Raw genomic sequence first — 18,557 nt, forward strand, 5'->3', positions numbered from 1 at the left:
GGTTAGAGCTTTTAACATGTCTGTATATCAGGATATTTACCCCAATACATCTGTACTTCTCGAACGCATTCACCGGAAACCATACATAATTGAAAAAAATGCATTTCCAAAGGCAACAGTTCTAAATAGCATTATTTTTTCTAAATAGCATGAAAGCACACAATTTTCAAACCGGAATAAAGATAACAATCAAACAATGTCCACAAGAGTACATATATATTACATGTTTGTAATTGATTGCATTGTCGACCTTACTTCTGGATGCAGACACTTGTCCAGAAATTTTCTCGTTTGAAGGGGAGGGTGTGCTTGTTAAGGATAGGGGTCTAAAACTTGTTTTTGGTTATATTTTAGGGTTAATTCTCTAAAGGGTGTGGGGGATTGGACCCCCTGATGCTGGGAGTCATTGTAGAATTGTGAGGGATTGGACCCCCTGATGCTGGGAGTCATTGTAGATGTGTGAGGGATTGGACCCCCTGATGCTGGGAGTCATTGTAGATGTGTGGGGGATTGGACCCCCTGATGCTGGGAGTCATTGTAGATGGTCGTAGTCGTCGTCGGTCAGTATGCGGCCTAGACTCTGCACACGTGCATGGTCATACGTGCGGTCGGATCCTCCACTATCCCTTGGATTTCCTTGAGGCGTCTTGTCCGTACTGTTTACACATTCCTCCACCTCCGCATACAATGGCGGAATATTTACCCCTTCCATCCCTACTTCGTAGTTCTTATTGTGGAACGATACCTTGCTCGATCGCCTTGCTTTTAATTTATTTCTCCTTAAATATATAGAAAACAAATTAATACAGTAAATTTGACAGTAACTTATGATAGAAACAACTAAAGATACTGTGAGAAGGCTCACAATTGATACCCCCGCTAAGAAAAAAAATCATAACTCAAGTATTGTCCTATCATAGGAAATGATAGATGCTATCTATTTATAGTCTGTCCCAAGTTATTGCTTCCATCATTTTTTGATTATTTTTAATAAAAATACACATACCTGTGAAAGAAATGCTGTTGAAATCGATAAAAGGGAAAATATCCAAGATATCTTCATTGGCAAATTATCATTTTTCAATCATAAAAGTTCACAGGAACGAAAACAGATTTCATACGGAGATTTATAATGGGAAATGTTTACATCTTTTCTCCATTCGGAAGTACTCGGGACACCTCGCAAAATTTTTCAACGTTATCATCCGGGCTTATTAATGGCTCATGCAATGCAAAATTTCAGTAGACTTTTTTTATTTTGGGATGTGTATTGACGCGGTAGAGGGGGCGTTTCAAAACAGTTAATCTGGACATTTTTCATATTAGTAGATGAACGTAGTTTGAACTCAAAGGTATTTATGATTATCGAAATATCAAGCGAAAAGTGGTTGAAGCAAAAACTCGGGACAGAGTATAACCGTCCACGTTCTATCAATAGCAACTGCCTTATTTTTTTTAATATTGTTAATACTAATATGATTACACAAACCAATATCTATTCTTTAAATTCTATTTAATTTAAACTTAGCTGTTAATCTTGAAGACAATTGCATCCTATGATAACAAACATGACTGGAATCAAACAATAATCCACATGTCAAGCAGAGATAAGGACTGAACACGAAGTTTGCACTTTTTTAGTCAGTGACCTTGACCTTATGACCTTGTGTCAAGGTCATGATACACCCTCAGGTCATGTGCAATCTTTGTGTGAAACAAGAACTTCTATTGGTTCTCTATGAGAAATATATGACACGAATTTTGCACAGACAGACGGACAGACGGACGGACAAGGTGATTCCTATATACCCCACCCCTCACACACATTGTTTGCGGGGGTTATAATTACTGTAAGTGTAGCGAATCAAATAACTTGATCTGAGGGGAACGCGTGTTTTGTAGTTGAACCATTTTCTATGGTCCATCCTTTGGTATAACATGTATACCATCCAATCAGGTTGCCCAATATTCGTGTGAATGTTGCATGGCCACAGTGTGAATCTCAAAATATATTGAAATCATATACATTTACCTTTTCAAAAGAATAACACCGACGACAATCAAAATAACAAGGAGTCCAAAACCTGAAGCCAACCCAACAGCTGAAGATATAGAAGTATCTACAAAGAATTAAAAAAACCCGTTATATTGGTGGAATCAACCGCATTAGAAACAGGTTCTCGCAACTTAAGAAATGTTTGATTCTTAAATTAAACGGACTGTATTATATTTCATGTTGTTCAGCATGATATGGTGGCACGGGACAGTTTTTTGATACAATTCATTGTAGCCAAGGGATGCATGTCTTCGGAACTCTGTAACTAGAATTTCCTCAGTTCCCATTCAACACAAATACTTTTAATTCACTCTTTATAATGCCAATCACCAATTTCTGAAGGAAATTACTAGTTAAAACCTGTAAAATTCTCTACATACTGGTTTTTATGAGATTTTGACCCTTTCATATTTTGCTAATTTTTCATGATTTTTCTGATTTTTAGACCCCCCCCCCAACTAATTCCCTGCAGAGGGTTGACCTTCCGTACCGCGTGCATGTTGCATTATCACATGTCAGAAACTTACCGGTGTATAGTTTACAATGTCCCATCGACCTAATTTTCGTGTTATTTTACCTCCCGTCTGTAACTTGCAATTTCACTGTGTAAAGTCAACACAGCAGTCATAGCCGCAGGTTTCGCATTTTACTTCTGATTCTCATGTACCTAACATATGGGACCTACATATTACATATCAATTTCAACAAGAGACACCCCTCTAACTAATTATAATCATTAAAAATAATTTCATGAATTTTAGCAACACTTATAAGCAACTTATAAGCAACTCTCAATTTTACAAAAAAATCCGAAACTGTCCCTTGCTACCTAAATACTTGAGAGGCGTTTAGCAAAAGCTGATGTCACATGCTTTTCATATTTTTGGTTTCTGCTGACGAGTGAATATCCGAAGTAATTGAATATACATGTATACTTGCAGAGTTGTTTTGTTTTCATACGTTCGTGAAAAGCGTCTTGCTGATGTTGTTCAGAATATCATTTTATACGATTATATAATAGGTTGGATACAACTGTACGAGGCTTTATAGAATTTAATATATGTATGTGTTTTCAAAGCATTTTTAAATGTATAAAAAGGCAAATACGTACTCTCTTCCGTCAAAAATGACAGTGAACAAATATTGAGGTGCTTATTTCTATTATTAGAGAATGCTATTAAATGTATAACTCATACGAACCACTATTTTCTGTTGCTTCCTTTGTATTTCCTTTCAATATGGTTCCTTTACAAAAAAAATAGTATATGAAGACATATATGAACCACTGAACAACATGTTGTTATACTTTTTTGTTCATTCATGGATATAAATCAAGACATTGAAAAGGTTATTAACACCGAATTAACAGCAGCCTGATACCTTTATTTTAAAACTTAAAAAATGCTGAAAGTAAAGAAACAGGTAAACAATTTAAATCCGTCCCGGCGCGAAAATAATTTCTCTTCGTTGTGCAACAGACAAATACTAGTAAAAAAAACCACCAAGAGCAATCGACATGTCTGAATACCTCGGGTTCTACCTGAACTATATATTATTTAAATATCCTGTAAAATAACCAATCTTTAACTAAGAAGAAACTTTACAGTTACTACAATTGTCTAATCGTATTTCGAATAAAAAATTTACAGACCAAACTCATTTTAGCGAAATTTTAGTTCCATTACCCGACAAAAAAAAAATCTACAAGTCTACAAACATCTTTCGTGTTAAAATGATTGTGATGGCAATGCTACTGAAATATAATTCCATTCATAAATGTTTAGTAGAAGTATTTATAAATACCGTGTTCACACAATGACGTTAGGTTTGTATCGCAAGGAAACTCGTGTAGAGATGTGGCTTTACCAGAAGAAACGTTTACAGCTAAACAGCCAAACAGACTGGTATCTTCCCTCGAGTCTGATAGAGAACAATGAAATAAGAAACAAACAAACAATGGAATATTCAGACATATACATGTAACCGCGATAAACATGATAAACGTGATTTAACATATGTTATTTAGAAATTTGTTTTAATATTTGGTTAATTGTTTTTGTGATTTAAAAATAACCTCGGAACAAAATGAATATATAAAATGTGTTCGTCGCGGTAGGAGTTGGGGAAGGGAGTCGCTACTAAGCATATTGTTGCTACAGCAGAAAAAAATCCTTTTGTCACCTTTCGAGCGCTAGCAACTACGTTAGTCAATTTTTTCTGGTTTACGCATGCTCGACTTCACGGTAGGGCATCCATTTTACCATGTCAATTTCGTTTTATCATCTATATATGATCTGAAGTTTTGTGTTTTGTTGTCTAACCTGTACATAAATGCCAAAAAAAAGTAACAGTGGCGGCTTAGGTCTTATTATGCCAAGACGGTACAGTTCAGTTATTTTCAATGTTTAATATAATAAATAGCTAGCTTTTCTTAACTACCTTCCTTGATCTTTCCGTCAAGATCGGAAAACAACCTCGCATCAGTTTTCTGAGTTTGCCGGAGAGGCGTGACAAGATACGACAGCTTCAAAACAAACAGTACCATAGGTTCTACTATCTCGTATTTTTCACCTCGAAATTCAAAGTATTTACAGTAAATCGAGAATGATTTAAGCACAGTTAATGATTTATGTCATTGCTGTTATGAAGCTTTCTCTAGACTAACCATTCTGAATTTAGATCCCCACCCACATCACAATTCCAGTGCACCGCTGCGCCTTCCTATTAATGATTAATCCGATTCAGAAAATTGAACGAATCGTTAGAAACTATATACTTCTGTGTTTTATGATGGCTACAGAGCTAGTTCACCTTTCTTTTTTAAAAGATGTAAGCTTGTTTAGAACTAATTTTATCGACCAATTATTGGAGATAAAGTTAAAATCATTAAACGTCTAATCTTTATATTTTACCCAGTTTCTAGGAAAAATACTATAACCACTCTTTCTCGCGATTTCTACTTCGAAACTAAAGCAGCAAAAAAAAACCTGGGTCTAAATTTTAATGATGATCACCATTTAAAAGATGATCACGATTTGAGCTATACGATTCGACCTCGACAGTACATTGGTATATCTATCCAGCCTGACTGACCATATTGACACATCGCAACAGAACGCAGCGCAGCGCGGTGTTTGTCTCCTTCAACATCGGTCCTGATCATCGGGAGTTAGAAAGCACGAATAAATGCGACGTGTTTGCACTTAGTAACAGGCAGTGCGATCTGATACTTTGTCGCAGAAAAGTTTTTAACAGCCAATAGCTATTCTACGAATAACACGATTGCCACCGACAGACCTCAAGATCTGGTGGGATCTGATGCGATTACTACGACTGAGACCGCGATTTCAATCGTGCTGCGAATCGTGGTAGTAGGAACGTAGCATTACGCAAAATATGCCTTGGTCAAGAAAAGACAGATAACTCTGTATTTCGGGTTTAACAGGAATATATTTATACACATTAATAGCGTAGTAGACTTTTATATGTGTTTTAAAACCAGTAACACAGTACTCTCTTTTGTTTTTTGAAAACTATAAACTGATTTCTTTTCAAATCAATTGAATTGCAACTAAATGTAGATGTTCTTAAAATTAACGGTAAAACGATTTATTGAATAAAAATAAAATATAAATTGGTGAAAGAAATCAAATACTGGGTATGCGCACTGAAATTTGAAATGTCAGAATAATTATTCAATCGTACCAATTTCAATGAATGTTACATATTATATAAAGCCAATTTACCCGGTACCCAGATTCTCCCGTAGTTCTGCCGTGCGATCCCCGTCCATCCAGTGGTTCCATTGGTGACATCGTATTTTGATAAATCACTAAATTCGGCTGCAGGTCTGTTACATGACGTCACTGCTTCAGTCCAACTCGTATTAGTTATACTCATTTCACCACTTTCACCTAGGGAAATGATTCAGTCTTGGAGTAATAATTGGTCCTTATTAGCTAATCAAACCCCATTTAATAAAATTTCACATGACCTTTGTCATTGCAGGATATACAAATACAGTAAATGATACAAAATACAAAATGTAGCCAAGTCAAATTTCATTATCTAGAACTCGACTGTCCAGATATTTGATGATTCGACTAAAATACTGAGATAAAAAATAAAAAAAAAAGAAACAAGAGTTTGGGATACTGTCATAATGGCTTATTCAAGGTTTCTAATAACGTTCTAACAATGAAGTTTCGTGTATTTTTTTTTCTTCACTTTAGCCAATTAATTATATAGAGTATCTTAGTTTATACTGACATATTGGAGGGAGCAGCGTGCTACATGACAACAGTTGGTGATAGTCTGCCGACACAGTCCTGGTAAAGGCCACGCAGTCTCCTTGGATACTACCTACAACAAAACCTGAATTATCATGGGCTGAAAAAACTGAACATCAGACGATACGTATAAATGTTTGTGTGCGTCAAGGCTCAGATTTCGGACCAATTCATTTATTTTTTTTTGTTCAAAAAAATATTATCATAACTTTGCTTTCAATACATAAATTTGATTGATAATCAAAAAAAAAATAATAATAAAACGGCGATTATGATTACATTACCCCCACACATGTTGGTATCTAGTCAATTTTTATTAACAATAAAAAGTGCTTGACAAAGGTAGATCAAAGTTAGGTATCCGGCATTGTAGAAAAAGTCAGAAAAACCCCCCAAAAGTTTTGGATAATGAAAACCTGTCCTCAAATAAAAAATCAGGTTCAAATACTTAAATTTAACCTTCTTTCATTAATATTGAAGAATATGTAAATTTTCAAAATTTCATTTAGATTTTACAATTTCCGTTTAGAGAAACTTTTGCATGTTATGGCCATAAACGGCAGTTTATGTCCACTTTGGTGATATTGTGTCACCAATTAAGTAGAATATATAGTCAGTAAAACACATACAGTTGTTTTGCTTCATAATTGTTAAGGGGACTGCATAAACTTTTTTTTCAGATTAAAGAATCTATGCGGCATTTTAGAGATTCAGAAGAGAAAAGTAATCATTTACTAAGAAGACATATTTTTCAGGTTTCTCTAATTAAATGAGATGTTATATTGTTTTGAATCCAAGGAAAATATGCCAAGTAGGAATCCACGTTAAAAACATTTAAGAACAAATTGCTTCCATTAGGTGTAAGAAAAAAATTGCTTCAATTAGGTGTTGGTATGCTTTTTACCGTTAATTTTTGATGGAGACAGGCGCGTTTGCAGATACTGAAAGGCACTCTGTCCTGGGGCCGGCGAAAACGGCGATGGTTGACAGTAACATCTTTTATCCTTCCAAGATTAAAAAACAAACAAGTATTGTTTAAAATGATGAATTTTGCAAAGGAATTAATATTATAGGAATGTCAGGAGGGCTGGATGACCGTGGTCGTATTAAGACTGTTTATTTCCTTTTCCCAGCGTCTTTGTCTAGCCGTTATAACACTACGAATCATATAGGATATGTAATGTATAGTTCAAAACATTTCATAAGTGACGTAAATGACGAACTGTTTGGGGCGCAAGCGGGGTAAAAATGTCAACAATATAATATTCAATCGTACAATTGCTGAAAATAATATAAGTGATAAGGAATCATTCTTTATGTATAATGATATGATCATTATGGTCGGGCCGTGATCAAATCTATCATTAAGCCCTTTGTTGAATTTGATCATGCCCCGACCATAACTGATGGCCACTTCATTCTACTCAAAGAATGATGCCTTTTTATTCCTTGAATTAATATCCTTGAGACGAAAATATAGAATAGTATTCAAATTTTCAAACTAAAATATTCAATCTTTATTTACTATACAATATAATTTGTGGCTAAAACTCATAAAGTAGATCTGATCAGTGATGGGTAGGGCATCCAGCCTCCTTACGTTTCTTACCATTAAAGCATAATATGTTGCTTTCTGTCCATTACTGTTACAGTAAAGATGACACGATAATACGTATGGCTGATCCACTTTTTCTCCCAGTCCTGTTACTTGCGCAGAACCTGTGAAAATTGAGATTCAATATGTACTAGTATTGCCAAATCCTCATATCTTTAAAACAATATCTTCAACTTATTTGAAGACTTCTTTCTTAGTGTAAATGTGTTATATTAAGCGTGTATGATAGTTGGCGGAAATTGATTTTTCAACACATACCGGGTATTACATTGGATATTCAAAAAATTAAACACGTGAGTTTATTTCTAATTTTAACCTGATTATAATTGTATGTTTGTATTTTGTTAAGTTGAGTTAATTATTTCAGATGTATTGATGAGTAAAAAAATTCTTAAAAGGGGGATTTCCGGCCATCTTGTACAGATATATAAGTGAACCAAAAAGTTAACATTTCTTGAACTGTCTTGTTTATGCCAAAGATTGCCCAACACTGTCGTTAAAAGCAACGAATATGAGGTTCTACATGTTGTACGCACAGATACAGAACAAGGCATTTTAATTACTTAGAACAGCTGTAGAACTGCGCAGCAGCATACTTATATTAAAGATTAAAAAACTCAAAGATATGTGTGAAGATCATTGGTGTCCACTCTACAACCATTTGTTGAGAAAAAAGGTTGACCTTTGCACATTTATGTTGTAGCTTTGTCTCAAAATATGGTACCCTGTTCTTATCAGTAGGCATTGGTATGAGCGGCGGGAACGGGTTAAAAAAATATATATGTAAAATGAAAAACTTATATTTGAAAACATACTAAAATACAAACAAGACCAGCTTAAAACAAAACCAACAGCCTCTTTTGCAAAATCAACAGACACCAATGCAAAACCAACAGTCATGCACTGAATAAACGTTAGATGGCGCCCAAAGAGGTTTTCGGGAAAATCGTTCTTTGGAGAAAACGTAACCCGGAAAAAAGTACCAATAAATAAGTATGCATTTTCTCATTTTACCTTGGAGAAATCGTAACAAGAATTAAAATACTTATAAAAACTGTTCAAATGCAATAAATACATATAACTCGTTTAATAAACAATGATATAATTTTTGCTTATATCATTGTTTACATAATCACGTATATTAAATAATTACACAATGCAGGCACGTAGCATCTTAAAAACCTTGTCAGGCATAAAAAAGATTTATTCGCAAATCATGATAATCCTCATCCGTTTGGGATTGGGGGGGGGGGGGGGGGGTTACACAGGAGTATGCGATGCGTTTACCATAACTTTATTTTCATTTTCACTTCTAAATATCTTTATTTTGCAGTTTTTACATGCTCTATAATGTTACCACATTAATGTCTGTTGCTCTAACCATTGAGCCACTTCAGTCAGAACAAACTCCATTGTTTAAAGGGGCATGGTCACGATTTTTGTCAAAAAATATTTTTTCGACATTGATATTTACAATGCTTCATTGAAGTATTTCTAATAGGCAACCAAAATTTAGGAGTCATTTGTTGAGCTATAAGCGAGTTACAGAGCTTACAGTTCTTTTATATGTAAACAAAGCTTTTGTTTACATTTTGAATGTTGAAGTGAAAATTCCAGTTTTATACCTAATATGAGTGTGTTAAAAGATAGGAGCAATTTATTTATGCTTAAAATGAATGGGAAGATAGACAAATCAGCTTGAAAAAGATTTTTTTACTGTTATATGAACCTTTGTAAACAAAAACAGGGCACGAGCTTTGTTTACATGACAAAGAATTGTGAGCCCTGTATCTTGCTTATAACTCTACGACTGACTCTCAAATTTCATATGATCATTAGATATGCATTCCTAAGGCATGGCAAACAATAAAAACAGAAAAATAGAATTTGACAAAAATCGTGACCATGCCCCTTTAAATGCTATATCAGACTTCGACCACGAATTTACGGACTTGTGTTATTTTTTGTTTTAAAACGTTCAATTGTTGGGATACAAAATGACATTTTTAATGTATAGTGGGTCATCTCTCAACGTTTTTGTTGATTGATATCGGTTTGATTTTCACTTAGACCTTATTGCCAGCGCTCTCGAGCGCTAGCAAATACGTTAGTCTTTTTCACTGGAATACGCATGCTCGACTCCATAGTAGGGGATTCTGGGAATACTGTACTACTGTAGATAAACTGTACCATTTGAATTTCGTTTTATCATCTTCACATGAAGTTTTGTGTTTTATTGTAATTGAAAAAAAGTAATAGTAGCTTAGATCCTATAATGCAAAGTTATTTTAAATATTTAATAAATAGCTAGCTTTATATTAACTACCTTCAAGCTCAAAAACAACCTCGGATACGTTTTTAGGGCTTGCCGGAAAGGCCCGAGATGATACGATTGCTACAAAACAGTATCAATGGTTCTTGAAATTTTTCACCTCGAAATTGAAACTACAGTAGATTCACAATTCTAAATTAAGACCCGACTCCAGCACAATTCCAGTACACCATCGGTCTTCCTACTTCCTATTGTTATTTATTGTTATTCAATCGATGAAGAATTTTAAAATCTGCTTCCGTGTTTTATGATGGCTACAGCGCTAGCTCACCGATCTTTTGAAAAGATAAGCTTGTATACACAATGACAAAAATATAGAGCTCAGATCCACTCTATATATGCAAAAGAAAATGCATTGAAGTTCTATAAAAGGACACTTACATGTATTTAATATTTTATGTTTGTCATTACTTTTAGTTTATTTTTGTCAATATTGGTCAGGGCTAGTAGTAAAAGAGTCAGGGCTAGTGAAATATTGCTGAGATAGCCCGACTGGTCTAGTAAATAAAAAACTTACTGTCAAACCCTGAATACTTTTAATAAACAATGAAGTATAACATCTTAAGACTTGCAAACATTGAAATCTACCATTTGGTTGATAATTAGACTAAAATTTCATGAATTGTGAAAATTTTGTTAGTGGTGTAAAAACCATACCATGTAGGATAAAATTCTTTAATAAATAAAGTATTTCTTTAAAAATAATATCAACAAACTTCATTTAAAGTTATCAGAATTAGAAAAAAGAAAATATTTGACACATTTACATAGTGATCAACATACATTTGAGACAAAGTCTTGATGTTACTCAACAAATTCTTAATTTGAGCATTAAAAAAAAACCAGAATTTTTTTTTAGCGGAACTTAAAAAAGACATAACTATAAATGCACTGGTGTTTTCAAATATACATGTCAGTAAGTTTATTTGGAGAAAAATATACATGTTACACCTCTGATTATTATGTTTTACAACTGACATGAAAGTTACACCACTGACTAAGCGATAATAAATAAGATATTAGTGTGTTAAATATTGTAAAAAAAAAGTAATTTCTATTTTGAATTGCATTTAATTAATGATACATTTGCTCTCAAACAAAAGTTTCCGAGCCTCATTCTTTCATAATCTAAAGATAGACACACTGTTATACCACTTATAATCAATGTTACACCAATGGCAGAACAAATTGCATCTAGATGTTTGTCACATGAATTCACTCACTCTTTGATGTTAATTTTTTTACTACAGCCTGTACAGGCATCCACACACTTTCATCCACCTTGTACCGAGTTCAAATTCCTTTGGCTCATCAATCTCACAAACAACACAATCAATACTATACCAGCTCATATCTATCATACATTTTGGACAATAATTTTGATATTTCTCTATTTTCTCTCAAATTAATGCATACAACACGCATACAACTCTTTGTTGAAACTCAGCTAGCATTTGTTACCTTCAAACATTAGAAAGATTTTAAGCATAACATCAAGGGGAAAGGGAAATGTAGATTTTCATTTCTCTATTCAAATAAATTTGTTTTTACTTTGATATTTAATCAAGTATTTAAGGGGGATGTGGAGCCATCTTTTACATTTGAAGATAAGAATGTTACAAGCATTTCTTGAACTGGGTTGCTTCTGCCGAAACTGGCCAAATGTTACAAAAAGATATAAAAGCAATAAACATTAAGTCCTACATGTCATTTTGCTTGAAAAGTATGCATACAAGAACAGGACAATGCCTTTTTAATCACTCAGAACAGCTGTCGAACTACGCAGGTACAGAATTATTTTGAAGATTAAAAGATAACAAATATGGAGGGGTTTTATTGGTGTCCTCTCCTCAACCATTTGTTGAGAAAAAGTTTGAATTTTGCACATTTAAGTTGTAACTTTATCTCAAGGTAAGGTACCTTACTTTGAGACAAAAATACAACTTAAATGAGCCTTAAAAAAACACAAGATATATTTGTCAATGTATATGGAGGTACATTGCTGAAACATTTTCATTGAAATATGATGTATACTTTTTAAATTTAAGACAATCGCTTTTTTGGACCCCTATCCTACTTCTAAAAAGAATTTACTTTATTTTATACTTATAGAATAAAAAAAATCCACAAAAAACAAACATGTGACAGGTATAGTGATTTATTTCAAATTCAAAACGGATTGTTTTGAATTGACAACTATTTTTTTCTATGAAAATATAACGTCAATGTGTCTCCATAGACACATGAGTTCTAAGTATAGACTAGATTTTTCTTGTTCTAAAAATAGTTCCCATTCCGACTGATAAAAATAGGGTACCCTATTTTGAGGAGGAGTTACAGCTTAAATGAGCAAAATTCAATCCTTTTCTCAACAAATGGTTGTAGAGAGGACACTAATGAACCCCCTTAATATTTTTCAGATTTTTAAATCTTCAAAATTAGTCTGTAGCTGTGCAGTTCCACAGATGTTTTGAGTGATTAAAAAGGCATTGTCCAGTTCCTGTATGCATACTTTTCTACTTTTCAAACAAAATGACATGTAGGACTTCATATTTATTGCTTTTGTATCTTTTGGCAACATTTTTGGCCAGTTTCGGGCAGAAACAATCCAGTTCAAGAAATGTTAACATGTACAAAATGGCCGCACATTCCCTTTAAATGGGTAAAGGGTAACTAAGCATACGACATGTCAATGGTGTAACAAATAATGTCAATGGTGTAACACTTCTCATTTCCAGATTTAAGAAAACACAATTGCAATCAGATAGCCAATCTTTCTCTATTATAAAAGTGTCTGACTTGTAAAATTGATAAAGAAAACAATTTTTCAAAATGTTCAAAATAGAAATAAAATGGGGGGGGGGGGGGGGGGGAAATAAAAAGATTAAAAAATGTCATGTGGTGTAACAATTTTGTCAGTGGTATAACAACAATTTTTGGTTACACCACTGACTGTTATACCACTGATGTATCCAGAGTAAATGTAACAGTAAGACCCAAGAGGTCAGAAACTACACAAAGCCACATAGCCTATGATATAAAGTGATAAACATTCTTCATTTATGTGAAAAACTTTTTTGTTCTTTCATGATAGAAAACCCTAAATAGTACGTTATCCCACTGACACAGTTTGCATTAAACATTGTATTTTTTCTGAGCATAATAACATTTTCTGTCATATTTTCTCTAACAATAATGTCATCACTGATACGTTTATCTATTAAGCAGCAGTGAATGATGTCACTATGATCTGCAAAACTTCAACTTTAGTAAAATGTCATTTACTTGATGTATTTTAAGATATTTTTAGATAGTTTACCTTGTTGTACCAATGACAATGGTTTTTTTTTTGACGAACATATATCTCACGAAATTCATTATTTAAAAAAAAAAGTTAAATAGCATACCAGATATTAAAATATATACGAGGGCTGTCCAAAAAGTTCGTGGACAATCGCGTTTTTGTCATTTTAAACGGGTTTATATATGCATATTGTATACCAACATATTTGTCATAAAATTCCAAATCAGATTAAAGTAGTTTTGAATGTTTTCATTAAAATTAAACTTAAATTTTACTGTATTAAAGTGTCGCGAAAAGCAAGAACGGCCCATTGTCAAAATTGTCCAAACTTCGAGATTGAGTTTTCAGATAAGAATATTAACAGTATTTTTAATACAGGTAAAAACGTCAAAATATTCAACTGTGACGTAGTCAGAATTTTGAACGTCATTTTCATACGTCATTTTAAGCCGTTTTTAATTGAGCAGAGGATATTTCAAGGAGTTTGCGGCAAGAACATGTCTTTGAAAACGCCAGAAAAAGCGACGTCGGCGGATCGCATGGAACAGCGCGCCATCATTAAATTCTGCGTAGACTCGGGGAAAAAACACCTATCGAAACGAAACAAATGATGGAGAACACAAAAAGGCATCGACACATATCAAGATCACTAGTCTACAAGTGGCACAAACGATTTTCAGATGGAGTTTGCGATTTAAAAGACGCTGAAAGAAGTGGAAGGCCTTTGCTTTGTGACGATAAAACGAAATCCCGCATTCATGACATTGTCATGAAGGACAGACGTCTGACGTTAAGAGAAGTCGCGTCAATAAGTGATGTTAGCAAATCTTCGGTTTTTAATATCCTCACTGAAGACTTCTGTATGAGTCGTGTTTGCGCAAGATGGGTGCCCAGACTTTTATCCGATGAGCACAAAAAAAGACGAATGCAGACAAGTAAGGCTTTCATACAGAACTTCAAAAGAGGAGGAGAGAAGTGGCTTGACAGAATCATTACTACGGACGAGACTTGGCTGCATCATTTTGATCCAGAAACAAAAACAGAATCCAGCATTTGGAAACACCGGGGTTCACCAGCACCGAAAAATGCAAAGGTTGCGAAATCCATGGGTAAACAAATGTACATATTCTTTGCTGATCGGCACGGAATGATTTTGGTCCAGGCTGTACCCTCCGGTCAGACGGTGAATGCTGCATACTACTCCAAGGTAGAGAACTACCCATTTCATCACATTTAAATTGTAATTACAGATTTAAAAACGTCCATTTTGCTACATTTAGCATATCCTAATTCATAAATTTAATACCCGGACATTCTAATCTTAATTTTGATTCATTTAATTACTATATATATTAATAAACCCACATATTCTAAAGCCACATACAGTGTACCAAACGAAACATTGGTTTTATTTATTACAGGTGTTACGCCGCGACTTAGTTAAGGCAATTAAGAAAAAACGCCCTGCCATGGCTGTGGACCTTGGAAATATCATCCTACACCAAGATAATGCACCTGCACATACGGCAGCTTCCACGTGTCTGGAAATCGAACTCCTGGGATTCAATCTTCTTGAACACCCGCCATACAGTCCGGATCTTGCTCCGATGGATTTTGCAATTTTTCCTTTCATCAAATCACAGCTAAGAGGAGTAAGATTTGAGAATTCTGATGAACTTAAATATGCTACTCGAACCATTGTATCTAAAATCGACAGTAAATGGTATTCGGATGTGTTCGATTCATGGCTAAGAAGGTGTGAGAAGTGTTTGCAGTGCAAAGGTGACTACGTTGAAAAGTATCAGAAACCAACGCGCTACGTACGACGTTATAAAAACGTCGTGTAACCGTCAGACTGGGCCGTGCAGCCTGTACAGGCAATGTTTTTGTAGTGATAACTACATTATGAGAATGTACATTGTTCTGAATTTTATACACATGCATTATTACAGTCTATATTAAAATATTTTAATACTTTTCTAAATATAGCGTCGTTATTTAGAATGAAATCACATGTGTCCACGAACTTTTTGGACAACCCTCGTACATGTATGTTGTTTTGAATATTACAATGATTTTTGGAGCAAAACATCAATATTATTGAAGATATTGTAGGTTAAAGGCATTGGCAAAATTTATTGACAACATAAATTCACTGATATCTCATAACAAATAATATTTTTTTTTATACTTTAAGCAGTTAAATTATCATTTTTTGTTGTTCAACAATAATGTTTTAGGTTTCTAAAATTCAATGGTACAATATATCCCCCAAAACATTATTTTTACCCCTTTCAATTGACACTGACGCAAAAGACTGCATGTTTTGATAATGACCCATATCATCATGATTATTTCGTGCAGTCTGTGATTTTTTTGAGTTGCTGAAGGTTTAGACCGATTGATAAACTATTTAAAACTTGATCATGTAGATTTCTCAAAAGAGCTATAAATCACAATCGGTTTTCTTAAGATATAGAGATAAAAATACTCGGTGGATGTAAATATATTGTAATTATTACCCAAAACCTGGAACCAGAGTGTGTTACTGACAATGGCCCCGATCCAGTACAGAGCGTCTTTGACCTCACTGGAGATGTTGATTTTCTCTATATGAACTTCCCCCGTATTGCTGGATCCCAGCAGGGTGCAGCTCTGTGCAGCTTCTCTCCAGCTTCTCTTGCTCAGAACTAAAACCAACAACCATCACCAAGTTTAAAAGTTTTGATGAATTTAATCCAAAGCGTCCTTTTTGTGCTAGATCCGTAATGACGTCATAATTGTTTTGATATATATCCCTTTCCCATACTTTATTTATGACTATAAATTTCATATGTTTTCGAACATATTTATGTTATATATTCAACTAACTTTTCCGTAGTTAATACGGCATTAAACATGTAGCTTTAAGTGCATAATTAGCATGAAAAAAAGAAGTACATACAAACATTTTATATTCATTTCCTTTTTTGCCCTGGGGGGGGGGGGGGGGGGGGGCTGAATTATTAAGTTTAAAGTGTATTTATACTTAGGCTTTTACACAGGGTTTTTTTCTGTGTTGGGATGACTATTAATTGGAGAATAAGACATCAGTCTACGTAATAATAGTAATAGAAGACTGACTGTGCATACTAGGGTTCACATTCCCCCACCCACCCAGTCTTTTTTCACAAATGGTATATTATTTGATATATTTTTCAGAGTTTGACAGTGTCTTCTTAGTTATGAGTAATTAGTATCTAACCCACCCCCACGAAACAGAAAATTGATCCGGATGTTTCACAAACTGCTTCTTCCGACCATACATCCAAACAACTATTTAGATATTAAATGAAAAAATAGTATTGTAATAATTAATATTTATTGCCTCAGATTATTCACGGGTCTTTGTTACATTTAACTGACAATTATACTTCATTGGCTTTTTGTCTGTTGTAAAGTTCGTGTTTCATGTTAACCCTATCATAACCCTAAGTACTTGTCTATTATCTGGGATGATTTTGGTTTCCTTTTCCTTTATATATACATATGGACACCAATCAATGTAAATTCTCTGTATTTGCTGCATTCCAAAAATAAATACGTTATTCGGTTTATTTTGGGTCTGAAAATGTCTGAAAGTAAGTGTAATGTGAAAAATATAAGACATAAGATATACCTTCTGCGGACATATCCAAGGCACTAAAAAGTCCAATCACTGAAAAAACGACCAAGCGCGAGTGACAACCAAACATGTTTGTCTTTCAGCCCTAGATGAAAATCGCCGTCCACTTAGAAACCTAGTTCCTGAGATTTAGCCGTGGCTGTGAACTTCTTATATCTCATATCCGATCAGGAAAGATAAAAGGAAGTGATTTGGTTACATCGTGAACTGGCTTTTTTCTTAGCTTGTTGCACATGTATACTTATACTTGAAACAACAACTGAAGTGTATAAAGTATACATTGCATAATATATGCAATCACAAATGCATGTCTTTTTGGTAGATAACAGTAGTGACGGTCAATTTGAGAAAAATAAAGATATCAAAATATTGAAAGTAGAAAAACTATATCGGATATCGGTATGCTTCAAACACTGAATATTCACATAAAGTAAAAAAAAAACAAAAAACAAACAAACAAACTATACACGACCAGAAAACATTTCATATAGCGTAAATGACACACAATCACGTGTTTTCATAAAAAGAGCAAAGGATCTGGTTATATAATTTACATCTTAACGGAGATGATGTAGTTTTCTTAACTCTCAAAATGACATAAAAATTACACTCCTCCTTACTATTTTGTGTACAAAATAGGAAGGAAGAGTGTGATTTTTGAAGATGTGCAGTTTTCAGAAGTGTTGTTATATTGATGACAAGGTTTTCCAAATATGAATGTTTTAAACTTTATAGGACGTGAAAGATAGCAGCTATACACTATATACCATCGGAAAACCATACTCTCCTCTGCTGTACCAAAGAATGTTCAACATAGTTAAGTTCTGGGGAAAAAAAACTGTATCATAATAATTGTATTATTCAACATTGCTATTATACACTATATGACTGTGTCGAACAACATAATGCAAAAAAACTGCATGTTGAAGATTCTTTATGCAATCTGGGTATGTTTGAATTGTGGGAAAAACAAAAGATGATAGCTGCAGATCTCATTGTTGTCAAACAACGTATTTTTGACCAAGCTACACAGAACATTTTTTCTCAACTAGATATTTCTAGTAAATGCTCTTTTTTCAAATACTTAATTGCAACCCATAATTTACAATTTTATTAAAGGAAACATATTCCAAACAAATATCAAAAGTGTTTTTTAAGATTCGGGTTGTCTTCGCATCAATTAGTAATAGAAACGGGTCGATTTTATAATATTGAAAGACACAACAGAAAATATTTTTATGTTCAAATTCTACTAGTATTGAAGAAGAATTTCATTTTGTTTTAACATGTCCCATAT

The 18,557-nt window shown here is 33.9% G+C and overlaps 1 protein-coding gene across 1 annotated transcript; it reads right to left on the reverse strand.

Annotated features, from left to right (window-relative positions):
- Positions 1–463: 463 nt before the first annotated feature.
- LOC105328511 (uncharacterized) lies at positions 464–17,404 on the reverse strand. Its single transcript, XM_066067005.1, has 10 exons — positions 17,255–17,404; positions 16,119–16,286; positions 7,955–8,064; positions 7,250–7,349; positions 6,326–6,418; positions 5,803–5,970; positions 3,860–3,976; positions 3,257–3,301; positions 2,033–2,120; positions 464–779 (listed from the first exon to the last, which is right to left on the reverse strand). The coding sequence occupies exons 1-10, from the start codon at positions 17,328–17,330 to the stop codon at positions 533–535; spliced, it is 1,212 nt and encodes a 403-aa protein (XP_065923077.1). The 5' UTR covers positions 17,331–17,404; the 3' UTR covers positions 464–532.
- Positions 17,405–18,557: the final 1,153 nt, after the last annotated feature.

Source organism: Magallana gigas, chromosome 7, assembly GCF_963853765.1.
Source record: "Magallana gigas chromosome 7, xbMagGiga1.1, whole genome shotgun sequence".
Taxonomy (NCBI): Eukaryota; Metazoa; Mollusca; class Bivalvia; order Ostreida; family Ostreidae; genus Magallana; species Magallana gigas.